At 57.0% G+C, this 26,449-nt stretch overlaps 1 protein-coding gene across 2 annotated transcripts; it reads left to right on the plus strand.

Annotated features, from left to right (window-relative positions):
• Positions 1-1,952: 1,952 nt before the first annotated feature.
• On the plus strand, positions 1,953-26,413 carry ASIC4 (acid sensing ion channel subunit family member 4). Of its 2 annotated transcripts, XM_023222017.2 has the most exons (10): positions 1,953-3,089; positions 19,239-19,383; positions 19,482-19,609; positions 19,796-19,958; positions 20,370-20,426; positions 22,669-22,822; positions 24,672-24,763; positions 24,845-24,924; positions 25,232-25,336; positions 25,572-26,413. In XM_023222017.2, exons 1-10 carry the CDS (start codon positions 2,127-2,129, stop codon positions 25,683-25,685), a joined length of 2,001 nt encoding a protein of 666 aa, XP_023077785.1. In that variant the 5' UTR covers positions 1,953-2,126; the 3' UTR covers positions 25,686-26,413. The 2 variants fall into 2 exon arrangements, with proteins under 2 accessions (XP_023077785.1, XP_023077794.1); XM_023222026.2 differs by lacking the exon at positions 20,370-20,426.
• Positions 26,414-26,449: the final 36 nt, after the last annotated feature.

A 26,449-nucleotide genomic window follows, 5' to 3' on the forward strand; every position in this document is an offset into this window, starting at 1 on the left:
ACCCGATTTGTTTCCTTATAGAGGTTGAAGGCGTCCTGCCATCCCTCAGGAGGAAGGAGGGTGTGATTTGTCTCATGATGGAGGCCAGTATGTTGTCGGGGACGTGTGACCCCAAGATCTCAATGGATGGTGGGGGAATTCAGAGACACGTATGCACTTCCGGGTAGTAACGAGTGCTGGGGAGAGTTTGGGGGGCAGTTCCCCGCTTTCTTGGCAGGGCCCGAGACTGAAGTAACCTTAAAAAGCAATTAAGTCACCTTTAAAAAAAAAAAAAAAACAGTAAAGAAAAATCAATATTAGGAGAAAGGGGAAGAGAGAGAAGGATGGAGAGGAACAGTTGGGGTGAGCTCTGGAAAGGTCTGGAAGTCTACCAGGAAGGGGAGAGCGAAGGAGGGGGCTGCCTGGGCATAGGACAGAGAGTGGGGGCTGTCTGTGGTCACTTGGCCACTTTCAGTGTTAACTCAGCGGCTTCGTCCAATGCGAATCCCACTTTCCCTTCTGGGACACTATGTCCCAGCCAGATGCAGCACCCTGCCCCAGGGGTCTTATCTTCCCAGCTTGGGGAACCAGCTGACCCAGACTCATCGGAGGCTTGTGGGGAAGCCCAACTGTGGGGTCCCTGGGGAAGCCACTTTGCCTAAAGGCTAGGGACAACCTAGGCATGGCACCGTGCATGGCCAGGGCTGGGTGTGTGGGCAGGTTCCATGCTGGGGTGACCCTGATGGGGCCTGACCTGGCCTTGCAGCCAGGGTGGGCAAAGTGGCTCCTGGCCGCCAAGGGAGCCATCCCTGGACCCCTCCCCTGGGGCCAGGCAGAGGCTGCAGGGCCAGGCCTGACGCAGGGGGCGGGGTGGCCATTGGGCCGCTGGTGGACCTCGGGCTCTAATCCCCAGCAGCTGCCGTTTCCCTCAGATCGATTCCCTTCTCACTTTTTTTTCAGCTGCTGGTTCCGCGGCTTGGATCGATGGAGCCACCTCCCCCCGCCCGTCCATGCTTCCTCTCCCTGCTGCTCATTAGCGCCCGGATTAATCAGCCCCCCTTTCCTCCCCTGTGAGGGCACATGCTCTCACATGGGGCCCCAGGGCACAAGCACTGATTCTTGCCACCCCCACCCTGGGGGCAAGGATGCATCCCCTACTGGCCAGTCAACTGAGGCTCCCACCCCCGCCTATGATGATGGCCCACATGGCTGTTCCCCTCCACAAGAACACAGCAGACCCATTAGGGCTCCCCTGCCCCACTCTGCCAGGCATCCCTCAAACCCGTTTACTTAGGAGAGCATTTGCTCCCATTGACACCCAGCACATCTTCCTGCTCCCTTCTATGCCCCCACTGGGGCGCTTCCTCTCCCTTCATTGAATGCCCTGTCCCCCTACATACACAGCACCCCCGAAACATACCTCCCCTTTGCTCCCTGGCTTGTTTACCCAACACCCCTCCCCTGAAGCCTGATTGTGGCAAGCGATTTGGGGAACATTTGGGGAAGCAAAGTGGCCACAGATATGCAAGCTGGCCAGGGTTCTCTCTGTCCCAGACGTATAAATGACTGAGATTGGGGTTGGGGGCAAAATGAGGGTGAGGGCAGCCAGCCTCCCAGAGGGGGCAGGGGCTGGTGGGTGTTGAAATCAGGAGCAAAGCTCCAGGGAAGCTGAGAATCTTGGAGTCACAGTTGTCCCCTGGTCTGTCTAGCCTGCCCTCCTTTGCCCCCCTCCCCTCCCTCATTCAAACAAGTGGCTCTCTCAAGGAGTTTCTGGAAGCTGCTGTGAGTCAGGTAGTGGGAGGGATCAGGTGGTGACTGGGTGCTGGAGTCAGGAGTCTCGGAGGCCAGGAGGTGGGGGGATAGAGTTGGCTGACCCTTCATGGGGTGTGGGCCAGGAAAGTGGCAAAGAATGAGCTGAGGACCCTGGGCACGGCACCCTTCCCTGGGTGGCCAGGGAGTGGGGAGATCTGGGGACCCAGTGAGCGGCTAGGGTGCAGCAGGAGTTTGGGGGATAGCCTCAGTCTCGGGATCCCTGTCCTGGGCTGGGGACTACCCCCTCCCCTGGCCTGGCTCCTGACGCCCGTGCTGCCGGTGAAACGCTGTTGACATGTCCTGAATTATTAAGCACGGGGTGGGCTCCGGAGCACATGCTGAGTGGAGCGGCTGGGGCTGCGCGGCGTGGCGGAGCAGCGCTCGCTCCCTCGCTCACTCGCTCGCTCGCAGGGACACACGCAGGGGCTGACAGCTGTGCTGGTGCTGATAAGGGAAGCCACAAGGAGACGATCGAGGAGAGAGACAAGCGGCAGCAGAGGCAGCAGCGGCAGAGGCAGCACCAGGGCTGCGGAGCTGCTGGGAGTGGGAGTGACTCCCCCATCTCGGGCCCCCACCCTGTCCCTGTCCTCCTCCCGCTTGCCCTGAGTTTAGAAGAGCAGCCGCTGCCACTACCGCCACTCGGGAGGGCACCAGGGCTGCTGGCTAGGGAGGGACAGGGCAGGGAGGCTCTGGCCAGTCCCAGCAGCCGGGGACAGATGCCGATCGAGATTGTGTGCAAAATCAAATTTGCTGAGGAGGATGCGAAACCCAAGGAGAAGGAGGCAGGGGATGAGCAGAGCCTCCTCGGGGCTGCTCGGGGGGCAGCAGCCCCCCGGGACCTGGCCACCTTTGCCAGCACCAGCACCCTGCATGGACTGGGCCGGGCCTGTGGTCCAGGCCCCCACGGACTACGCAGAACCCTGTGGGCACTGGCCCTACTCACCTCGCTGGCTGCCTTCCTGTACCAGGCGGCTGGCCTGGCCCGGGGCTACCTGACCCGGCCTCACCTGGTGGCAATGGACCCCGCTGCCCCAGCCCCAGTGGCGGGCTTCCCGGCTGTCACCCTCTGCAATATCAACCGCTTCCGGCATTCGGCACTCAGCGATGCCGACATCTTCCACCTGGCCAATCTGACAGGGCTGCCCCCCAAAGACCGGGATGGGCACCGTGCCGCTGGCCTGCGCTACCCGGAGCCTGACATGGTCGACATCCTCAACCGCACTGGCCACCAGCTCGCCGACATGCTCAAGAGCTGCAACTTCAGTGGGCATCACTGCTCCGCCAGCAACTTCTCTGTGGTGAGTTCTGCCAGCTGGGCTGCCTGGCCTGGGGTGGCTGGAGGCTGGGGAGCGGGAAGGAGTGGTGGCAGTGGTGTGCAGGGGCATCCTCAACAGGGCTTCCCTTCCTTCCGCCACCAGAGGCTGGCCTCGTGTCTCTCCAAGCCTGGCATCTCCCTCTGGTTTCCCAGCCATGGAGCAGTGGCCGCTCATACGGGCTTACCCTGGGGCGCCTGCTGCTACTCTTCTTGGTCTTGCTGCTGTTGCAGTGCCCAGGTCTGGGAGTTGGGGTGGGGGTTCCTGGGGTGGGCCCGGGTGTCCTGGAGCTGGCTGGCTTGCAGGGAAGGGACATACCATCCCAAGGCCAGACCAACTGACTCCTACTTTTCTCTTGCTCCCTTTTTCTTCCGAGCCTACTGGATTCTTCCCACCAAACGAAGGAGATGGGGAGGGGAGGTTTGGGGGGCTCCATCTAGGGAAGGACCCCAGGCGGCCTCCTGGGGAGCGGGCCTGGTGGGCAGGCTGCAGAGAGCCCGTCTTCAGGACACTAGGTTCCAGTGTCTCTTCTGGATCTCTGTGGCTCTCACATGCCCTCCTCACAGACTCCCTCACACATCCCTCTTTCATTCTGCCCTCCAGCCCTCCCGGGGGCCAGTCCCCCTCTGTCTCCTGTTATAGCGGCTCCCATGCCCAGATCTGGCTCTTACACTGGGAATCACTGGTTCACTCTTACGTGCATAACTCACCCTCACTGCTGCCCCAGCATGGGTGCATGCACACATGCACGCGCACACACACACATACTGCTGGGGGACACAGTTTCCTGCACACTCCCTCGCTCACACACACTCACTGTCCCTGTCACTACACTCACATGCACACCCGCACACCCGCACACCCACACCCAGAGAGCTACTCATCTCCATTCCTAGCTCCCAGCTCTCGCTTAGCTGCCAAGCACAGGGTCCCACTGTGGATGCCATCCCTTCTCATGACACCCCCCACCGTCTATCCCAACTGCTGCTCCCCATTTGGAGACTGCTGGCGCCATCTCTCTCCTATGTGTGAGTACAAACACACGCACCCTCTCCAGGAGAGGGGTGTGAGCTTGGGCTGCTCTCCCATGCACGCCTCCCACAGTCAGGTATGTGAGGGCGGTGGGAGTGTCTTGTACGCCGCCTGTGTGTCAGGGCTCCATTCACCCACAGTCACAGGGTATCTAGTATTCATGGTGCTCGAGATGCTTGTCCCCAGTCCACAGTTTGCTCCCAGCGTTGTGTGTCTGTGTGCGTGTATGTTTCATCCTTGTTACCGCTGCCCAGTGCATATGCAAATATTTGGCGTCAACATGGTGCCCACTCCGGCCCAGCCTCCAGCAGCCAGCCCCAGTGATAGGGACCCCCACCAGGTTCTCACTCACCCGCTGCCTCAGGATCGCCAGGAAACATGCTCCAGCCAACAAGGTTCCTGGCCCCCACCATGTCTGCAGTGTCTGGGGCCTCCTGCCATTGGGCAGGGGAGTTAGGTAGAAACAGAGGGACAGGAGGGGGAGCATTGTGCAGGGAGAAGAGTCAGGGGTATTGGCCTGTTGTCCGGCTGTACACCTCCTCTCCTAGGGAAAATCACTGCTCCCCAAAGCCAAGGTTGGTAGAGTCCCCGAGGAGGAGGATATGGGGTAGGGAGGGTGAGTGTGGCCTTTGGGATCCACAGGACTCTGCTGTCCTCGATCCTCACCACTCCGTACTGGGGGCTGGGCAGAGCTCAGGCTCAGCAGGTGCTGTTGGGGCAGAAATCAATGGGGTCTTTGTGTCCCTGAGCGGGAGCTGGGGGTGGGCAGGAAAGGGGAAGGGTGATGAGACCTCAGTGGGAGGAAAGGAGAGGAAGAGCTGGAGGGGGTGAGGAAGTAAGGGGAGGAAGGCAGAGGGTTCTGCTTGGTCTCCAGGCTAGGAGGCGGTGCCCGGAGGATACAGGAACAGGGATCCCCTGATCAAGGCTGGTGAGTCCCCGGAATCCTGGGGATGGCCCGGAGGAGTGTGGGTGGATTTCCCACAGGCCCTCTGGTGCCCTGGGGCTGGAGAGAGGAGGATGGTAGAAGTCTGTGGGCTGAGGTTCTGGCCCTGGTGCAGGACAGTGAGGGGTAGAGGGCATAGCAAGCACTGGGGGACAGGAATTCCCCTTTGGGATTTCCATTTCCCCTGTCTCCAGCCCAGCCTCCTACCCTTCTGCACACACTGCATCCCCCGTCTGCTGAGCGTAACTCTCTCTTGGGTCTGGCATTCAAGGGCTGAGTCTGCTGCAGATTCACCAGGGTCTGGAAATACAGATTGGGCTGGGGGCCCGTGATCCATGGCAATGGGGAAGATGGGGTGTATTACAGGGGAAAGGCTGGAGAAGGGGGAAGGAGATGAAGATATGGGGTCTCCAAAAAGGACATGAGGTCCATAATCAGCTCTGTGGTGAGGACCTGGAGTCAATGATGGGGATTTGGGGTCTGTGGTGGGAAGATGGCTGTGTGAGCTGGTTGGTGGGGAGCCTGCCAGGGTATGGGTGGTGAGATGGTCAGAGACAGGGACAGGCTTCACCAAGGGGCTGTTATGTGTTTTCTGTTGCTTTCCCTGTTTCCTCCTTCCCACTCCCCACTCTGCTGTGACCTTTCCTCCGGAATCCAAGTTAATAAATGTCACATTTTCCAGCCTATTTTTACTCCGGGTAATGTGCCCTCCCCCAGTCCCCTCTGCTGCTGCTCTTGCTTCTGTTACCACTGCAATCGCTCTCCCCCCACGCTCCCTAATATCCCTTCATGCATTCCCAATCAGTCAGTCAATCAACATGGAGTTCTGCGTGCCTACTATGTGTTGGACTCCCTGCTCAGAGCTGTGGAGGACAGCAAAGATGGGAAGCCCTGTCCCCAGTCCCTGTCCTCAAGCAGCCTATAGTCTCATGGTAGAGTGGGGACAGGGATACTCAGAAGCTTAAGCGACCATGCAAGAGTTAATCAGCCATGCAAGTGGTGTCATAAGGTGCCAGAATCCATTGCCAGACGAGGTGCATGGGTAGTAAGAGGCTGAGTTCAGAGAGGGAGAGGCCATTCTGGGTGGAGGAGAGCTGGGAAGACCTAGGGGATGAGGCAGGCTGGGCACAGTTTGGAGAGGAGAAGAGGGGAGAGAGGAGAGGGCCCTGGGAGGCAGTGCTCTCCACCGTGGCTAGCTCTAGCTGGTTACCTCTGCTCCTCTCTTCTCCTCCCTCCCCTCCTCGCTCAGTCTCATACCATCTCACTCCTACCCATTCTACCACCTGTATGTCCCCCACCCCCAGTCTTGTAGACAGCTCTCCCTTCCTCCCTGATTCCTGCCGCCATCTGCTACCCACACCCCCTTCCTCCAAGCCCCAGTTCTACCTTCCCCACTGCGGCCTGCTCTCAGCCTGCCCTCTTACTAAAAGGCAGAAATCCCTCTTTCTCCCTAGGCTTCATTTCTTGAGCTGTAAAATGCAAGGGTGGCTCTAAAATTCAGCATCTCCTCTCACCTGGGGACCACCAGGATTCGAACCTCGGCTCTACCCATTTAGCTCTGTGGCCGTGGGGAAGCCAAAAAGCTTTTGTGAGCATCAGTTTGTGTATTCTTTAAATAGGATATTAGAACCTAAAAATTGGGGGTTGCTGTGAGGATTAAAGAGATGCTCCTAAAGAGCTTAGCACACTACCTGGCACACACATCGTATACACTGTGTAAGCGTCAGCTGTTATAAATGCCGCCACCCCAACTCCTGGCTATCTTTAACCTGACTGTTCTCAGCACCACCTACTGGTTTCCGACCTGTGTACTGGCATCTTCATTACTCTCCATTACCTCGTCGTCCCCCGGCTTTTGACCCTATGGCCCACACCCTCCTCTGCCCTGTTCTAGCATTCTCATTCTATTCAGCCCTCCAAAATATGCACGCACGAGTGCATAGGTGCAGAAGTGTGCACACACTGTCTAGATCAGTGCTGGCCAATAGAACATTCTGTGGTGATGGACACGCTGTGCACCTGTGCTTGTACAACATGGTAGTCACTAGCCACATGTGGCCGTTGAGCACTTGAAATGTGATTAGTGCAACAGAGAAAATTAATTTTTAATTCAAAGAGCCACACGTGGCTAGAGGCTGCCGCGTTGGACAGCACAGCTCTGAATGGCCCTAGGAATGAGACTGTCTGGGTAGGGCAGGGCTGGGATTACCACAGAGTATAGGGGGGTAGCTGCAGGCTGTGATTAGAAGTCACGCCATCTACTCCGTGGGCTGCAATCTCAGATGGAGCTGAGGATAGGGTCTGTGTCTGGGGGCTGGGGGCAGTGGGGTGTCTGGAAACACTATGTGAGCAAAGGTGCCTTTCTTCCCAGGTGCAGGACGTGACCTTGGTCTTTTCCTTGTTACTGTCTGGAAATTTGAGGCTGGGGGAGGTGGAGAAGCCCTGTGGAGGCATGGGTAGGAGCCAGCCCCTCTCCTCAGGGTCCTCAAGGGTCCAGGCAGCCCCTGGAGGGCCAGGAGCCCGGGGCCCTGTGGGTGCCTCACTATCTCCATCCCCTCTGGGCTCTCCGGTCTCCCTCCCCCTCCCGACCCTCCTTCCCCACACGCTGGTGACTGCCGTGACTATTAATCACTCGCCCTGTTCTCTTCCTCTCTACTAATCAGGCACAATTAGACAAGGCCTCTTCCAGCTGGGCAGTCCCCCTCCCTGCCCTCCTCTCTTCTCCCTGCCCCACCCAACCACCAGCCAGGACAGCTCTGAGGCACAGAACAGCATGAAAGCCCTCTCTCTCTCTCTCTCTCTCTCTCTGGCTGTCACAGGACCCAGTTTCGGGCTCCTCAGCATCCACTCCTTCTGTCCCAGCGACCTCCTTAGCCCCTTCTCTTCCCAGTGTGTGGTCAGGCCAATACTGACAGTCTCTGCCTTCCACCCCCTGGCCTTGGTCCTGGGAGGGGCTACTCCACACTCCATCCCAACTCCACACCTTTGCCACTGGGTTGGAGGTTCCAAGGGCTGCCCCTTGCCCCGTTGGCTGTGGAAGGGAGGGGGTGTCCACTGAGGTGGGTCCAAGCCTCTAATCTGCTGCACAGATGTCCCTCTGACTCCCCCTGCCTGTCCAGCTCTCTCTTCCCCGTGGTCCCAGCTTCTCCTGAAGCATGAGCCTTAAGCACATTTATTTCAACATCTGGTTCAGGGCGGATGCTGCCCTCAGGAGCCAGGCAGGTCAGGTTGGGGTGGGGGGATACAGTAGGGAAGGGTGGGGTCTGAGGACAACTGAAGACCATTTAGTCTTGAAGGATGCAGCTGCTCCTCAGCCCCAGCTAACTGTTGCCCTGTGTGAGGAGCCCAGGATGGCTGGGTCTTCCAGTGTGTCAAAAGCAGCTTCAAATCGTGATTATTTTAACAGAACAGTAACTGATTTAAAAAATACTGAGGGCTGCCAACCCCTCAGATTGCAGAACCAGGTGCACCCACCCACCCTCCCCACCTTCCACCCCACACCAGCTGCGGCTCAGACCCTCCTGGAGGGGTGCGGTCAGCCTGTCTGTTTGGGCAGTGGAGTGGTTGGAAGGGATGTAAGTGGTGTGGTCCGGCAGGGAAGGGCAGGGACTGTTACTGTCTCAGAGGGCTGGTCTTCAAGGGCAGTGGGAGGACCCTGAGGGACATGCCCCACCCAGCCCCACTCAGCAGCCCCGTAGCCTCTTCATTAATCAGGAATCAGCCCCGAGCTGGGCTCATTATCAGCTCAGCTTCTCAGACACTGCCGGAAGATGCTGATTAGCGTTTGAAGAAATGGCCCCACGTCCTGTCCCCCTCTGATCCTCTCTCTGTCTCCCCTGCCCCCACTCCTTCCTGGACCCCCACCCCTGCCCTTCTGCTTCTTGGGAGGAATCTGCTCCCTCTTGTGGCTGGTGGCAGGGCTGCCTCTGCTAGGTGCAGGCAGGGGGCAGAAAGGATCAGGGATGGAGAGACAGGGACACCCAGGGAGCACTACAGGGAGCACTGGAATGTCAAGACCCAAGCTACTGAGTCCCTGAGTCAGTGGGTCCCATGGGGAGGTGGGAGGAAGTGAAAGTGGTGGAGCCTGCGGTGGTCCAGGAGACATGGACGGCCACTCTGGAGGAAGGAACAGAGGCCAGCCTCAGGCTGCTGAGTTATAAGTGTTCCCTGCCCTTCCAGGCTGGCCCTGCAGCCCACCTCCTTTGAGCACCTGGGAAGAGGAGGTGGGAACGGCCAGCACTGGGGGCAGGAGGGCCAAGGAGAGAAGATCTGCCACGTTTGTTTGTTTTTTGATGTTTTGCAAATCGTGGTGGAGACTTAGGGTCTTCAGAAGGATGAGTGAGGGTGGGAAGGCAGGAGGAGGACAGAGGGGCAGAGACCCTGAGAGTGGAGATGGGAAGGTTCAGTGGTGTGTTTTCCAGGAAAAGATGGGCAGGGGTCTGCACTTCTTCCCCTGGCTCCTAGCCTGGGGCTGGCAGCGCTGGAAATCCAACCCACCCCTCAGATGCTCACCATGCCCTTGGGACACCCGTGGGTGTTGGGTTGGAGGGGGAGCAGTTCCAGAGAGATAGGCACGGGCTGCAGCAGCCGAGGCGGCAGCGAGAGTTCAGAGAGGAGCCACGGGATGATTAAGGGGAAATGGAGGATTGATTTAGGAGGAAAGATTAAAGGAGCTAAATCCGTGGCGCTTGGCTCAGCGGTGACTAAGCGTGGACAGGATAATAGCTTACAAATGTGTGGAAGGTGTAAATACCAAACGGGGGGGAGGGGAGGCGGCTCGGCGGGCCCTGGGGGCGAGGTGGGGGCTGGGCAGGCCCCCGGGAGAGCTGGGAACCCCTGGGCGACGGCCCGGTGGGGCCGGCCTCTCCCCAGTGGGGGCTCACAGGGGAAGGAAACGGGACGTTGGGGAGCCCCGGGTTCCCAGCAGGGGTTCCGTTTCTGGCCGCAACCTCCCGGGCCTCGTGCTGATCTCCATATCTCACTCCCGCCTGGCTGGGGATCTGAGTGAGGTCGCAGGTTCAAATCCCACCCGAGCACCCGAGTCCCTCAGTGCCCCTCGGCCCCAGGCCTTTCGGCCGCTTCAGGCCAGCCAGTCAGGCCCAGCTCCGCATCCATCTCCTTGGGACCCCGGCCCCTGTCGCCTCCTCTCCGGCCGCGGCGGGGGCGGGCGGCGGTGTCTCCCTCCGCCGTGGAAGCCTCTGGCGCTGCTGTGTGCGGAGGTCACTTTGCTGAGGAGCCGGGAGCCGGGGGAATGAATGCAAATGAGGCAGACCCAGGGAGGAGAGCGGGGGAGCCCAGAGGAGATGGGAGGGAGGGCGCTCGGGCGCGGTGATGGATGCCGGCCCCGCCGGAGGGAGTTGAGGGGGTGGGGGGCGGCGAGGAGCGCGAGCCGGTGGGTGCGGCCCTCTGGGTGCGGGTGGGCCAGGCCTGGGCGGCCAGACTGTGTGTGCGGGAGAGGGCGAGGGGCCAGGGCTCCCGGCGGGCGCACACCCACCCACCCACCCACCGTCCCCGCCGCCTCCTTCTGTCTTGTCTCCTGAACTCCCGCCTGGTTGTGGGTGTGTGCTCCAATGTGTAAGCAAAACTCTTGACGAGGAACTTTGCATCGAGGGGCGGGAATGTCAGGGAAGGACTTAGTTACCAATTCACCAATTAAAATTGACTTTCTAGGGTGTAAGGCCTAAGCGGTCGCTGCCCGGGGAACTGTTAACCTGGGTCCCGGAGGCCTTCATCCTCCCGTTCTCCTCTACCGTGGAAGCGCGGCGCCCGCCGGGGACCACAGCCTTCTTCCACGGCCCCAGCCCTCCCTGGCTCCTAGGGCTCCCCTGTCCCTTCCACCACAGCTCACACATTTACATTCGAACGAACACCGCGGCCGTTGCCTCCTAGATCCACCGCAGGGAGGAAGCGGCCCTGAAAAGCTCATGGGTGGCGGTGGAGGCGAGGAGGTGGGGGGCCCCTGTATGCACGTGTAGAACCAGGCCTGCTGAGGGCGGCTGTGTATTCCTCTTTCTTGAGTGTGGGGTGGTCTGATGCCCCTCCTGGGTGAGCCAGGTGGCTTGTTCAGAGAAGTTTTTTCCTGACCCTGCCAGCCAAATTGAGCTCCTGTTCCACCTTGGTGGCGTTGGCTAGGTCACTCCATCACAACAAGGATCACAACAAGGATCACAACTAGTAATAATTTATCCATTTGTGTGACTGGTGGATTTGTGAACATGCCTGGTGCAGTTCACAGTGTTTATGTTGTAAGTGCCCCATAAGCACTTTTTCTTTTCTTTTTTTTTTTTTCGAGATAGGGTCACGCTCTGTTGCCCAGGCTGGAGTGCAGTGGTGCCATCACGGGGGTTCCCTGCAGCCTCAACCTCCTGGGCTCAAAAGATCCTCCCACCTCAGCCTCCTGAGTAGCTGGGACTACACGTGTGAGCCACCATGCCTGGCTAATTTATTATTACTTGTAGAGATGAGGTCTTGCTATGCTGCCTAGGTTGGTCTCAAATTCTTGGGCTCAATCGATCCTCCCACCTTGGCCTCCTAAAGTGCTGGGATTACAAGTGTGAGCCACCGTGCCTGGCCCGTAAGTACTCTGAATGAATGAATGTCTCTGCAGCCAGATAGCAAACTCCTTGAGGGTAGAGGCTGTCTGTTTTGTTCCCTGTTGTATGTCCAACGCAAAGCACAGTGCCTGACACTGTTGAGCACAGGCTCAATGAATAGTGTTGGACAAAGTAAGTGTTGTTTGAACACTCACCAGTTCTTGAGCGCCTACTATTTGTAGGTACTGTGTGCCAGGTGTATGTCACACGGTGGCTATGGGTGGACTCCAGGCCCAGACTGCCTGCCCTGTCAGTTTCCTTATCCTCTCTGTACCTCCGTTACCCTGTCTGTAAAATGAAAACCACAGGACTACCACCAGTATAGGAGTTTTGTGAGGATTAAGGGGTTAATCTATATAAAGTACCTAGACCTGTGCCTGGCACAGAGGTAAGTACTAAGTAAATGTTAGTGGTTGCTATGATTTACGTGCATTCTGTCTTTCCTCATAACGCCACTGAAGGGCGCCTGTGGTTATTCCCATTTTACAGATGAAAAATGGAGGATGGGAGAGGTTAATCGATTGAATCTGAATCCCACAGACTTAACTAAGGGTAAGGCCTGGATGTAAACTAGGTTGGGCTTTCCATCTGGTAGGAGAGGCATATCTCAGAGCCTGGGGATTTCGCTGTGACAGAGCTTCATCCTCTAAGCCACTCCCAAATTGCAGAGGGAGCCTGCAAGGTGCTTGATGCCCTGTGAGGATGCGCCCAGTGGGGATCCAAGATGAAAATGACTGCACCATCCTGGCAGGAAGCTCCATTCCCCAAAGGGCCTCACCCCTCCCTTGAGCATCTGCCAGGAATCACTGGATTGATCTCTAATCCACTCATCTAACTTTAGGAGGAGGAATTACCATTCCCCTTCTACAGATGAGCAAACCGAGGCTCAGAGAGGTTCAATCACACATCGAGGTGGCTTGTCCAAAGTTGGTGGGAGAGGCTGGATTTGAACCCTGTTCTGTCAGGCTACAAAATATATGCCCCTTTCCCCATGTTATGAGCCTTCTGTGTATCCATTTCTAGCACCACATAGTGATCAGTCTCTGCCCTAGCTTGGTTCATGCTGGTCTCTACAAAACCCTTATTACTGGTATATGTATATGACTGCACTTTGTAAATGCCTTTTACATACTTCCACTCTTGTGAGATGTACAACTAATCTGTGAAATAAGCAGGGATTTCTGTCTCTGCTTGACACATGAAGAAACTGAGGCCCAGAGAAGTTGATAAATCACTTTACTAACCTAAGTCACACAGGCTGTCAGTGGTGGAACCAGGGCTGAAACCAGGGCCTGCTGACTCCCAGGGAGGTGATGTTGGCCTGTGAACCTGGGGTCCACTTCTGAATCTGCCCCTGTTTTCTGCATGCATGCCCTTGGATCTGAACCTTGCCATCTCTAGGCTTGTTTCTGCCTGTGTACAATGAGTGATTGGACTGAGTGACCTCGAAGTACTGAGTGATCTCGAAGTTCTGAGCAGTGCAGACACCCTAGGCATTTTGGTTGGTGCCATCTTCCTTCCTCTGCCCCTGGAAAGGATAGGGAAAGAAGAGGCTTTGAATCTGGATACTGTGCCACCCCTGAATAAAGCCAGGCCGTGGGAGCTGTTCCACCCCAGGGTGCTGGTCACAGTCCAGAGCAGATGAAGATGCACCCCCTTCCACTAGCCCACTCTGGACCTAGGGGCAGAAGAGTTCATTCTAGGAGTGCCTAAGTGAGAGGCATGGGGTGGACCCCATCAAGGGGAGAGCTGATAGAATTTGGGGGAAGGGACACCATGGAAGAATGTCGGGGGGTAGGTGCCAGGACCAGAGGCAGGATGCCCAGAAGGCAGTGGAGATAAAGCCCAGGCCGAAGATTAGCTCTGGGATTAGCCTGGCCTCGGCAGCTCCTGGCTGCTTCTTATCTCCTGGAGGCCCAGGGCCCTCTCCCCGCTGCAGCTCTGAGCCCTGGCCCCGCTAATTGCCTGTTAACCCTGTGGGCTCTGCAAGGGAGGGAGGATGCGAGCGAGCAAGCCAGCCAGGGAGAGTTTTCTGGAGAAATGGAAGCTGTGAAAGGATGGAGCTCCGAGGGCTGAGAGAAGCCACCGCTGTCAGGAGGAGCAAGCTCTGGACAGCTCTCTCCCAACCGCTCATCACTGTCTCAGGCAGATCCTAAGAGAGAGGGGCCAGGGAGAAGGAGGCGGAGGGCACCTGGAGAGGGGTTCCTGATGTGTTGGGTCAGGATAGGGAGCCTCAGGCCCAGGGAAAAGTCTAGTAGGAAGGCAAGAGGCTGAGACTGTACAGCCAGACTAAGGGATGGATAGAGAAGAAGCAAATAGGATACAGAATGCAGTAGGCAAGGGACAAAAAGGCCAGGGGGCATCCAGGCCAATGGGAGAGAAAGAGGCCAAGGGGAGGGGACAGGTCAACAGAGGGCAGGAGCAGAGAAACAGAGTCCGAGTGGATAACAAATCAGAGGCAGGGACAGACAGGCCAGGCGGATAGGGAAGGACTTGAGAGACAGACTGAGATCAGGAAACAGAGGCTAGCGAGGCAGACAGACCCAGGCCGGGGTTCAGGCCAACACTAAAGGGGAGGTGATCAGAGAAGAACAGGCAGGGGCTGGCCAGAAGGAAGGTGGGGGAGGGGACCCGAGGGTCTGTGTGCAGCACAGACATAGTCCTGTCTAGGAGCTGTCAGCCAAGGCCGAGGGGCTTTGGGAGGCCACGTGCCCCTGCTAGGGCTAGCAGCGTGTGCCTGGAGCTAAGGCAGAGAGACAAGGAAGGACAGACCAAAGGAGGAGGTGGGGGTCTGAGATGGGGACAGGGCCCAGAGACTGAGAGCTGGTGATCTGGAGATAGCCCCTCTGCCATCAGGACACTCCCTGGCCCACAACCTTCCCCTTTCTGTGACTGGACCCTGGACTCTCAACTCCTTTCCATACCGTGCCCCCCCCTTCCTGGGCCAGTCCATGGGGAGGGAGCAGAGGACAACCTGTGGGACCTTGTGGCAGAGCTGCCGTGCCGTCTCCATGGAAGAAGCCGTGGGCTGTGCTGCCACCAGGGGTCTGCCACTTAGAAGCTGATGGCTCCATCCGCCCCTGCCTGCCGGGCCCAGGGACTGTCTCCTGGGCAACACTGTGCTCTGACCAGCCGTCATGACTGACCCAGGCTGTGCAAGTGTCCTCCTCCTGCCAGTCTGGCCGGTCTGTTCCCTGCAGAGTATCCCTGAGACCCAGACAACTTCCACCCGTCTCCCTTTGTCACCCTGACTCTGCACAGCCACCTTGAGGGTTTGTGTGCCAAGGAACCACCACCCTCGCCAGCTGGGCATTCATTCTGCCCTGTGTGGGGTGGGCTCGGTGCCATGTAGCATATGTCTGTGTGTGTCTGTTGTAGGTACCAGGTAGGGACGCTGCCCCAGCCCCTCCGAGAGTCAGGAGCCTCCAAGAGTCATTCATTCACTGAACACCCACCAGGTGTTCTATAGGCACCTACTGTGCTTTGACAGGGGCTTCAGTTCTGTATGAATCTTGGCTGTCATTTACTTTCTGTGTGCCCTCAGCCAAGTCACTTTCCTTCTCTGAGCTTCTGGTACCTAATCATTAAATGGGGACAACAATACTTAGCTCATATGGGTTTCTTGGAGACTCAAAGGAGAAAATAGATCAAAAGCACCTATCACAGGACTTGGTACAAAGTGGGGATGTTTGATAGTGTTTGCTTTCCTTCCTCCCATCTCACACCTCCTTTTGCAAATCTCGCTGGGATCTGGGGATGCCAAGAGGGAAACAGGACTCCTGGTCACATGGAGTTCATGGTCCCATGGGTAAGGCTGAGCTTCAGAGAGACCATAATGGTGCCTGACAGTCAGGGCTCCGCCGAGGTGGTGCTGAATGCTGAGGGACACGAGTGAGGAGCTCATAACATGGGTACCCCACGTCGACCATGCCTTCTTTAGCCTTTCAACTGAAGCGTATACGCAAAACTGGCTGTGTCAGCAAGAGCTGATTCCAGCATTTTCTTGGTTTGAATTAGGAAGAGGTTGAGTACTTTCAGATTTCTACAAATACTAATATATGCCTCCCATCTGCCTTTTCCACACCACCAGGAACCAGGAATTTTTTTTCTTTTTTTTCTTTTTTTTTTTTTTGAGACAGTGTCTCACTTTGTCGCCCAGGCTGGAGTGCAGTGGTGCAATCTCAGCCATTTGCGATTCTCCTACCTCAGCCTCCTGACTAGCTGGGACTACAGGCGCCCGCCACCACACCCGTCTAATTTTTGTATTTTTAGTAGAGATGGGAGTTTCACCATATGGCCAGGCTAGTCTCAAACTCCTGACCTTGTGATCCACCCGCCTCGGCCTCCCAAAGTGTTGGGATTACAGGCATGGGCCCCAGGGCCTGGACTTTTTTTTTTTTTTGAGATGGAGTCTCGCTCTGTTGCCCAGGCTACAGTACAGTATGATCTCAGCTCACTGCAACCTCCGCCTCCTGGGTTCAAGCGATTCTCCTACCTCAGCCTCCCGAGTAGCTGGGATTACAGGTGCCCACCACGACGCCCAGCTAATTTTTGTGTTTTTAGGAGGGATGTGGTTTCACTATGTTGGTCAGGCTGGTCTTGAACCCCTGACCTCAAGTGATCTGCCCTCCTCGGTCTCCCAAAGTGCTGGGATTGCAGGTGTGAACCACTGCACCTGGATGGGACAGAGGAATCTTGCACCCAGCCCACTTCAGGGTTCCTCCACCTCCAGTGACCTGTGATAAGAGCACAGGTCTAGAGTCGGGCTGTCTTGCTGGGTTCTCCCCCTTCATCTAGTGCCTTTCTATTCACAGTGTGGTCCATGGACTTTCAGCCTTGTCCAACCCCCTCCCCACATCTGTTCTATCAGAATCTGCACTTTAAAAAGATCCCCCTGATTCATGTGCACAATAGCGTTTGAGAAGCCCTGAGCTTGAACATCTGGGGAAACAAGCTGAATTCTCTGAGCCTCCATTTCTTTCTCTGTTGAATGGGGAGATAATAATACCCACCTCACAGGGTAGTTGTGAGGATTCATCCAGATAGACCATGTGAAGCATTTAGCACAGTGCATGGGGCATACTGAGCGCTCCTGAGCTGTCTGTGACACCCACTCCTGCCCCACAGATGGACACATAACAGGGAGGAGGGCAGGGGTGATACCAATGGGGTCAAGAACTTGAACCTGGAAGCTGGTAAAGGTGTGTGGGGGGTGTTAGGAAAGGAGAAGACTCGGGGGACAGGTGAGGAATTGAAGGGAAGCCGATATGGAGAAGAAAGGGGGAGGAAGGTCAAGAGGAACGGTGCAGAAGCAAAAGGGGAATGGGAGAAGAGAAGGGGATGGGCCTGGGGCCCATTCCTGTTTCATCTACCTGGATGGGGCTGGGGCAGGAGCTGGGTCCTGAGGTAGGGTAGGCTTGGGGTGGGGGTACAAGCAATGGTTTGCGGGAGCAGCTGGAGCCTTGCCCCTGGCCCCTGGATGAGGGGCACCTCTCCTTCTTCCCAGCTGTGTGACTTTGGATGTCACTTCACTTCTCTGAGCTGTGATGTCCTCATCTGCAGTAGTCGGGATAACTACACCTAGCTGGTACTGAGGGAATGTGGGCAGCGGTAGACGGCACCATGTTCTGTAAACTCAGGGTGCTTTGTTTGTGGTGCACACGTTTTTGTTTCGGGAACGGGAGGCAGGGCGGTTGAGTGGTAGAAGAACTGTGGGAGAGGGAAGGATCAGGGCTGCAGCTCCCAGAGCACCGCAGCAGGGTGGTCTAGTTCTCAGGGATGGGGACCCCTAGGAGGTCTCGGGAGGACTCTCAGTTGGTTCGCTGCTCTCCACCCGGCGCCTCTCCCTTCTGCACTCCCCCTGTGAAACCAGGCATTCAGGATCTCTGTGTCCTTCCACACTGCTTCCTGCTCTTTCTCCCAGCTTTTACCAGTGGGAAATGCTCCCAAGGAGAGGGGAGGGGGAGCGGGAGAGAGTGATTGAGTGCGCCGACCCCTTGCCCCCAGGGAAGGTGCTGCCTGTGATGGGTTTGACCCAGGGGCTCGGCTCTGTTGGGGAAGCCTGGCAGGGGGGAACTAGAACCCGCCTCTCCCTCAGCCTCTTCTCCACCCCTGCCGCTGCGCAGCTCCTGGCGGCAGCTAAATCCCCAGCAGGAGCCTGGGCGTCCATCTCCGGGGCGCCAGCGCCATCTGCTGTCCATAAAGGAGAACTCTCCGCAGAGGAAAAGGGAGCCTGGCTTCTCTGCTGCAGAGACAGCTTAAGTGTCCCTTGTGCCCCGCACTGGGCCGGAGGCTGGGGACACCAGACAGTCTCACTGCTTCTGTGCAGCATACACGCTCATTGAGGGAGATGGACAATGGACAGGAGACAAGTAGATGGACAAGATCATCTCAGGTCTTGATAAGTACTTTGGGCAAACCAACAGACATGTGGAAGCAAGGACGGTGACACTGAACGTGTCTGTGTGATGTATGAGTGTGACATGCTGAGGCTTCAGCAATGGGCAGCTAGCCATACCAAGAGTGTGTGTGCAGTGGCATTCCAGGAGAGGGGACAACAACAAAAGCCTGAGGAGGAAAGGAGTCCACGTGTCTGAACTTGTCAGATATGGGGAGGTGGTGGAAAGGCAGACAAGGGCCACATCACATGGGCACTTTTGGGCTAGGGAAGGAGCGTGACTTCGTTATGTGGGAAATGGGAAGCTATTGTTGGGTAAGTCAGTGAGTGGTTTCATTGGATCTGAGCACTGGGCACTGGGCACCATAGCTTCCAGTAGGGAGGGGCAAGGGTGGACCAAGGTGGGAGACCAGTTAGAAGGAGATTGCAAAATGGGGGTTGCTGGAGAAGGAAGGAAAGTGGATGGATTCTAAATATATTTCAGAAGTGGCCTGGAGGCTGGATGCGATGGCTTATGCTTGTAATTCCAGCACTTTGGGAAGCCAAAAGCAGAAGGACTGCTTGGGCCCAAGAGTTCAATACCAGCCTGGGCAACATGGCAAGACCCTGTCTCTACAAAACAAAAAACAAAAAACAAAAAAAAAACTTAGTTAGGCTTGGTGGCGTATGCTTGCAATCCCAGCTGCTTGTCAGGCTGAAGCAGGAGGACAGCTTGAGCCTGGAAGGTTGAGGCTGCTGTGAGCCGAGATCATGCCACTGTATACCAGCCTGGGCAACAGAGCAAGACCATATCTAAAAAAAAAAAGAAAAGAAAGAAAAAGAAGCAGGGATGACGGAAGGGGAGATTTTAGAAATTCCGACTTGAGAAACTGGATGGATATAGTGGGGTGGTTTACTAGGGAGGAGGAGGATGGTGTGGGGCAGGCAGCGTTTGGGAAGGTGTTGATGTGCTGATATGTTAAGTTGGAGATGCCTTTTAATCATCTAAGGGAGGCCATCGGTGGAAAAGTTGGCGCTCATTGGAGAGACTGGGCTGTGCATTGCTTGCTAGGATATGGCACTGGAGTGTCCAAGCAGATCTGGTGGCCCTCGACGGGGAGCAGGGAACTTCGGAGTTGCCTTGGCCACTCCTTTCATCTCCCCTCCTGCTCTCTCACCCCACCTCCCAGGTCTATACTCGCTATGGGAAGTGTTACACCTTCAACGCGGACCCGCGGAACTCGCTGCCCAGCCGGGCAGGGGGCATGGGCAGTGGCCTGGAGATCATGCTGGACATCCAGCAGGAGGAGTACCTGCCCATCTGGAGGGAGACAAGTACGCAGGCCGGAAAGGGACAAGGGCCATCTTGGGGACTGGGGCCTGGGCCCTCTGCCCGGGATGGGTTTCCAAAGGTCCCCATCTCTGCTGTGCAGATGAGACGTCGTTTGAGGCAGGTATTCGGGTGCAGATCCACAGCCAGGAGGAGCCGCCCTACATCCACCAGCTGGGGTTCGGGGTGTCCCCAGGCTTCCAGACCTTTGTGTCCTGCCAGGAACAGCGGGTGAGCACCTCCTGCCAGGCCCTGGATTGGGCACAGGGCTCACCTTTGGGCTCAGAGGGGATGCAGAGCAAACCTGCCCTTTAGAAGCTCACAGCCTGCCAGCTGTATTGACTTTGCTGGGGCTGTGGGCACTGGAGGACCGGGTGGGATTCCTGAGCATGACCTCATCATACCGCACCTCTGCAGCTGACCTACTTGCCCCAGCCCTGGGGCAACTGCCGCACGGAGAGTGAGCTCAGGGAGCCTGAGCTTCAGGGCTACTCGGCCTACAGTGTGTCTGCCTGCCGGCTGCGCTGTGAAAAGGAGGCTGTGCTTCAGCGCTGCCACTGCCGGATGGTGCACATGCCAGGTGGGCATCCCACCCCTAGCCAGCCCTCCATGCCACCCTGCTGGGCTCCAGAGCCTCCTGGGGCAAGGCACTGCTCATGTGCACAGGCAGGCGCATGTATACAACATGTGTGTGTGTCTGTACCTGTATGAGTGTGCATGTGCGTGTTTGGGACTTTTAAACATGGTTTCACGTATGCCTGTGGGAATGCTGGCATGCAGATGCCTGTGTGCATGTTAATATGTATTTGTGTATGTGTATGCTCATTTATATCCATGGTTGCATATTTGTGGGGGTTGTGTGTGTGGTGTTCAAGCACATTTATGCAAATGTGTGCATATGTGTGTGCATGCATGTATGTGCTTACATTTGGGCATGTGGGGGACAGGGGAAGTGATCGTAGATTCTAGGAATAATCTTCTCTCCTTTCAGGCAATGAGACCATCTGCCCACCAAATATCTACATCGAGTGTGCCGACCACACACTGGGTCCGTGCTGCCTACCCTTCCCTACCTCTCCATCAGCCTCTTCATGTCTCTGTCCACTCTTCTCCTCACTGTCTTGGCTCCTCCCCTCCCAATCTCTTCCTGGAGGGTTCTTCCTGGGGGTTGAGCCTTAGCCCATACTTCAGTGGGGTCGGGGAGAGGTCTGCAGACCTCTGCAGGTACAGACACTCGGGTAAGTGGAGGCAGCAGGGTGGGGGGGTTGCAGAGAAGCCAGGACTGGGAGTGAAGGGCTGGGCTTCTCATCTTGGTTCAACCAATGAGCTCACCCACTTTGAGAAAGTGAAATGACTTCTCTCTTGGTCTCAGGAAAAATGCATTGCTGGCTATCGGTGTGGGTAAGGCAAACCCCATCTGTCCACAGATCTTGCCTGATCTGCAGTTCATCCATCTATCCATCCATTCATCGATTCGTGCATTTTCCAGACCTTTACAGCCTGTGCTGGGTACTGGAGGTGAGAGTGGGGGCAACAGCCCTTCCCTTGGAGAGCTTACAGCCCGGCAGGGCTGTGGGCAGCCATTCCCACACAGCCCGTCAACTCCTGGAGAGGGGAGCCTCGGGTGTGTGGCAAGGCCCCAAGGAGGGGTGTGCAGCCCTAGCCTGGGAAGGTAGGGAGGATTCCTAGAGGAAGGGACACATTAGCTGAGGCTTGATGGCTGTATAAGAGCCAGGTACAAAGGGGGGCATACACTAAAGACCTGTGGACAGAAAGAGCATGCTGTGTCCAGGGCACTGAAAGATCTGTGTGGCTGCAGGGCAGAGAACAGGGGAGGGAGTGGAAAGAGTGGAGGAGGGAGGCCAGGCACAGTGGCTCACACCTGTAGACCCAGCACTTTGGGAGGCCAGGCTGTGTGGATCACTTGAGCCCAGTAGTTCGAGACCAGCCTGGGTAACATGGTGAGACCCTGTCTCTGCAAAAACTAAAAAAGTGAACTGGGTGTGGTGGTGCACATCTATAGTCCCACCTATTTGGGAGGCTGAGGCAAGAGGATAGGCTCGAGCCTGGGAGGTCCAGGCTGCAGTGAGCTGGGATCACACCATTGCACTCTAATCTGAGCTATAGAATTACCCTGTCTCAAAAAAAAAAAAAAGGAGGAGGGAGGCTCTAGGAAGCCCACAAAGGCCGCTGGCAAGGCAGGAATGCCAGGTGAGTCCAATGAGATGTGGACAATGGGTAGGAGGGGAGGAAACTCAAAGTCAGGGACTGGCCAAGCTGGCTGCAGTAATCCAGACACCTGGGGCCGTGGGGCTGGGTTTGAGACACTGGGCAGCCAGACACACATCCAGCCCTTCTCTGTCCCCCACACCACCTGCATCTGTCACAGGGGTGATTGGAGGTGTTTAGTGAAGGAACAGATGTGTGATCAGGAGTAAAGAACCTGCAAGACACAGCGGGAGACCACAGAGCTGGTAACATGGGGAGCCTTCATCCCCACCAGGCCTGCAGGAGGAGAGACCTGTGGCTGTCCGAGAGGGCTGACTGACAGCAGCATGGCTGGAGGAGCAGCACAGCCTCTGCCACCTACGGCCTGGCAGTGAGGAAGCCAGGCGGCAGGAGAAATACCCTGGCATCTCTTCCCTCTCACTTTCTGTTTCTGCCAGGGCCTCCTGTTGGCCAAACTCAACCCAAAGCCAAAGGACAAGGGAGTTGAGGTGATGCATTTGGCAGAGATCAGCCTCGTAGGGTGTAGAGCAAGGTGGAAGAGTGGAGAGTGGAACTGAAGGGGCAGGCAGGGAAAGCCCAGCGCATTGAGCCTGGGAAGCTTGTCGGTCCATTTGTTCTTCTGTTCGCCCATCCATCGATCTGGCCATCTGCCATCCATCCATCCATCCATCCATCCATCCATCCATCCATCCACCCACCCACCCATCCATGCATCCCAGCATCCTCTCCACACCTCCTTGTGTGTCTGAGGCCTCACATAGTTGATTAGCTCTGGTGGATGGGCTCTGTTCTCCCTCTGGGCCATGAGGACCCCCCCAGTCCTGGGGGTTGGGAGGGTGCTGGGGGGTTCTGCTTACACCTGCTCTCTGGAGCAGTCTGAAGCTGGTTCAGGCGGGGACCTGCAGCCAGTCCCCTCTAGGAAGCACCGGGGCTGGCCAGTAAAGGCCCTTGGTGTGGGTGTGTCTGCCTCAGGACAGCCCCCTGGCCTCCCCTTTGCAGCTGGTGGGCCACTGGACCACCCTTCTCCAACTCCCACTGTAGCTGCTGCCTCTGTGTTGCAGATTCCCTGGGTGGGGGCCCCGAGGGCCCGTGCTTCTGCCCCACCCCCTGCAACCTGACGCGCTACGGGAAAGAAATCTCCATGGTCAGGATCCCAAACAGGGGCTCAGCCCGGTACCTGGCGAGGAAGTACAACCGCAATGAGACCTACATACGGTATGTGTGTCTGTGGGGGGTGGCTGTGTGTGTGTGTATGTGTGTGTGAGCATATGTGTGTATGTGTTTGTGTGTATGTGGCTGTGGGTGTGTATGTGTGTGGGGTGTATGTGGGTGTGTACGTGTGTGTGCATGCATGTTTGTGTGTATCTGTGTGGGGCGTGTGTGTTTCCTGTGGGTGTGTATGTGAGTGTATGTGTATGTGAATGTGTGGTATGTGTGTGTACATGCACACTTTGTGTGTATCTGTGAATGGGTATGTGTGTGAGAGAATGTGTGTCTGTGTGTGTGTGTGTGGTGGAGGCTGCCCTCAATAGGCGCTGGGCATGATGGAGGTGGGGAGTGGGCCGCATCTCTATGATGAGTCTTCTTCCAGGAATGCCTTTCATAGCCCTTTACTGCTTCTTCTTCTTCTTCTTCTTCTTCTTCTTCTTCTTCTTCTTCTTCTTCTTCTTCTTCTTCTTCTTCTTTTCCTTCTCCTTCTCCTTCTCCTCTTCCTTCTCCTCCTCCTTCTTCTCCTTCTCCTCCTCCTCCTCCTCCTCCTCCTCCTTCTTCTTCTTCTTTCTTTTTTGAGACAGAGTCTTGCTGTGTCACCCAGGCTAGAGTGCAGTGGCACAATCTTGGCTCACTGCATCCTCCACTTCCCAGGTTCAAGCAATTCTCCTCCCTCAGCCTCACAAGTAGCCTGGATTATAGGCACCCACTACCACACCTAGCTATTTTTTTGTCTTTTTAGTAGAGATGAGGTTTCACCATGTTGGCCAGGCTGGTCTTGAACTCCTGACGTCAAGTGATCCACCATCCTTGGCCTCCCAAAGTGCTGAGATCATAGGTGTGAGCCACCGTGCCTGGCCACAGCCCTTTTCTTCTAAGCAGCACGGCTCATTGCTCAAGTCATGTTCAGTGTTTCCACCTCCAGGTCCAAACACCTTTCATCTGAGCTCCCAGCACCCATACAGATCTCCATCATCACACATATGCCACGTTTCTGAGTGCTTTGCTTATGCGTCTTCCTCCCCTTCTCTAAGGGAGAGGGACAGGATGAGACCGGAGAGAAACACAGTACCCTGCAAGGGGAGGCAGGAGGGACCGCCCTGAGCCTTCGGTCTGGTCCCCTCTTGCCAGTCTACAGTTTCGGAGCATGGTCTGGGTGCCAAGCCCAGTGCTGAGTTCTGTGGGGACAGATGATTACGACACAAAATCCATGCCACAATTTGTCAATGAGCCCACGTTTGATAACGTAGGACTGACTCTCAGGCCTCAGTCAGGGAGGGAAGCTGGGGAGGCATGAACTCACCTCTTAGGGCCCTGGGTTTGGGTCTGTGAGAGGAGGCGATGGAGAGGTGTCCAGTGAGAGGACATGGGGCAGAGGGGTGGTGTGGCACGGGGCAGTGGTGTGGTGTGGAGCCTCAGCCATAGGCAGCTGTGTGGAGGAAGGCGAAAAGACAGCGGCTGCGGAAGAAGGTGCCAGGGACAGGCCACCAGCTGCCCAGGACACTGAGAAGGGGCATTGTGGAGTGGACTGACAGGCAACAGGGGTCACTGAAGGGTCCGCAGAGGCATGAGGAGGAGGCAAAGGCAACACCACTGGCTGTTTTAGAGGAGGGAGCAGGGTTTCCTTCAGGTCCAGGAGTTGTGTTTTGCTCTCCCAGGCCCTTTGCTACCCCTCAAAAGATGAAGCTGACACACATCCGGGGCTGCCTCCCCTCACAGCCTTGGGGAGTCCGGGGGTGGTCACTGACTTCCCCATGCAGAGGTCTCTGATCAGGATCTGCTGGATCCAGGATGCCCCTGCCAGCCTTCTCAGGAAGCGAGGCCCACACGGATACCCTGCTTCCTGTCTCCACAGGGAGAACTTCCTGGTCCTAGACGTCTTCTTTGAGGCCCTGACCTCTGAAGCCATGGAGCAGCGAGCAGCCTATGGCCTGTCAGCCCTGCTGGGTGAGACTGGTGTCCCCCTCAGCTTGTGTGTGGGTGGATCAACCCGGCCGCTCCCTCTGACACTGCTCTCCTGCTTCCCAGGAGACCTCGGGGGACAGATGGGCTTGTTCATTGGGGCCAGCATCCTCACGTTGCTGGAGATCCTTGACTACATCTATGAGGCAAGGGCCCCGGGAAGGCAGGGTGGGAGTGGGGGCCATGGGCAAAGCAGAAGGGGGCAGTGCAGGGTGCCTGGTGGAGCTGGCCTGGCTGGGAAGTCAGGTTCAGGATTCTCTGCCAGGGTCCCCTGACTGGCTGGCAGGCCTGAGGGCTCAGAGTCAGGAGAAGGGGATAGGTGAGGAGGACGGGGTGTCCTACTGGGAGTTTGCTGTGGCAGTGAGTCCTGTGGGCAGCTGGGCATGGTAAGGCTCACGTTTCTCCTCAACCAATTTCCTGAGCCCACTGCTGTCCCCGACCCTGAACCTCAAGGTGTCCTGGGATCGACTGAAGCGGGTATGGAGGCGTCCCAAGACCCCCCTGCGGACCTCCACTGGGGGCATCTCCACTTTGGGGCTTCAGGAGCTGAAGGAACAGGTGAGGACGAGCTCTACAGAGCATGCAGCCACACCTCCCCAGGACTGATACCCCCATGGTTTCTGAACCAGCCTGTGGAGTGGGCCCTGGAGCCTCTGCCCAAGGTGACAAGGAAAGGCTGGCGGTGTGAGCCCTGGGGACAGCACTTGACCTCTCCCTGTCCCACTCTTTCTCGGCAGAGTCCCTGCCCCCACGAGTTCTCCCTATCCCACTCCCTCTTTTCTTTCTCCTGCAGAGTCCCTGCCCGAGCCGGGGCCATGCCGAGGGTCGGGGGGCCAGCAGCCTGCTCCCCAACCATCACCACCCCCATGGTCCCCCAGGAGGTCTCTTTGAAGATTTCGCTTGCTAGGATGGTGCTGTGACTGAAAGGCTCCAGGAGTCTGAGACCCCTCCTGGGATCCCCAGCACATTCTCCTCCTGCTCCTGGGAAAGGCCTGGGGGCGGTGCTCACTGGGAGGGCCAGGACTCAGTTCCTGCTCTTGTCCTCCCCTGCCCTAATGTCAGCTGCTTTGCACAAAGGTCCTTCTTGTCCACACCCCTTACCCCCAGGCTGGTGCCCTGGGAGGGCTGGAAACCAGGCCATGGGCCCTCATGGAGAGGAAGGGAAGGAAGGAGAGAGGGAGGGGAGGATAGAGCTCATCCCAGCCGGGGAGGGGGAGCCCTCTGTACATTTGTATATATTTAGGGAAAGCCGGGGGGGGGGGGGATACGGATGTAGAAGGTGGGTAGGGCTACAGGGGTGGGTGATTTAGGGACAGCCAGGGTCCCAGCCCTAATGTCAGCAGGAAAGGGAGAGCCCCAGGACTCAGGAGTGCTGGACTGGTCCTACTTCCTGCCCCTCTCCAGGCCCAGCTCCCCTCTTGGCAGGGGGAGAGGATGGCCCAGCAGGCCTGGCCCAGCTCCCAGTTCCCCCTGCACCAGCCCCACCCCTAGAGTCCCTTCTATAGGGAGGGGGCAGGAGACCTTCCAGACTTGGGCTGAGGTTGGAGGGTGGGAAGGGAGCCTTCTCAGGCCTCTCTCCCTCCAGTCTGATTTTGTAAAGTGCTGATGAGATTGGGAATAAAGAGGCATAAAGAATTCTCTGTGCGTATGTGTGACCAGGCACGCACTGGG

This window comes from Piliocolobus tephrosceles, chromosome 11 (genome assembly GCF_002776525.5).
Source record: "Piliocolobus tephrosceles isolate RC106 chromosome 11, ASM277652v3, whole genome shotgun sequence".
Taxonomy (NCBI): Eukaryota; Metazoa; Chordata; class Mammalia; order Primates; family Cercopithecidae; genus Piliocolobus; species Piliocolobus tephrosceles.

Bases quoted from the DNA above. Each gene is read 5' to 3' on its own strand.
- ASIC4 (XM_023222017.2), top strand. From the start codon at position 2,127: ATGCTGAGTGGAGCGGCTGGGGCTGCGCGGCGTGGCGGAGCAGCGCTC. The intron at 19,610-19,795 runs GTGAGCACCTCC...GCACCTCTGCAG, and splicing joins TGTCCTGCCAGGAACAGCGG to CTGACCTACTTGCCCCAGCC. The intron at 20,427-22,668 runs GTCCGTGCTGCC...TCTGTGTTGCAG, and splicing joins GTGTGCCGACCACACACTGG to ATTCCCTGGGTGGGGGCCCC.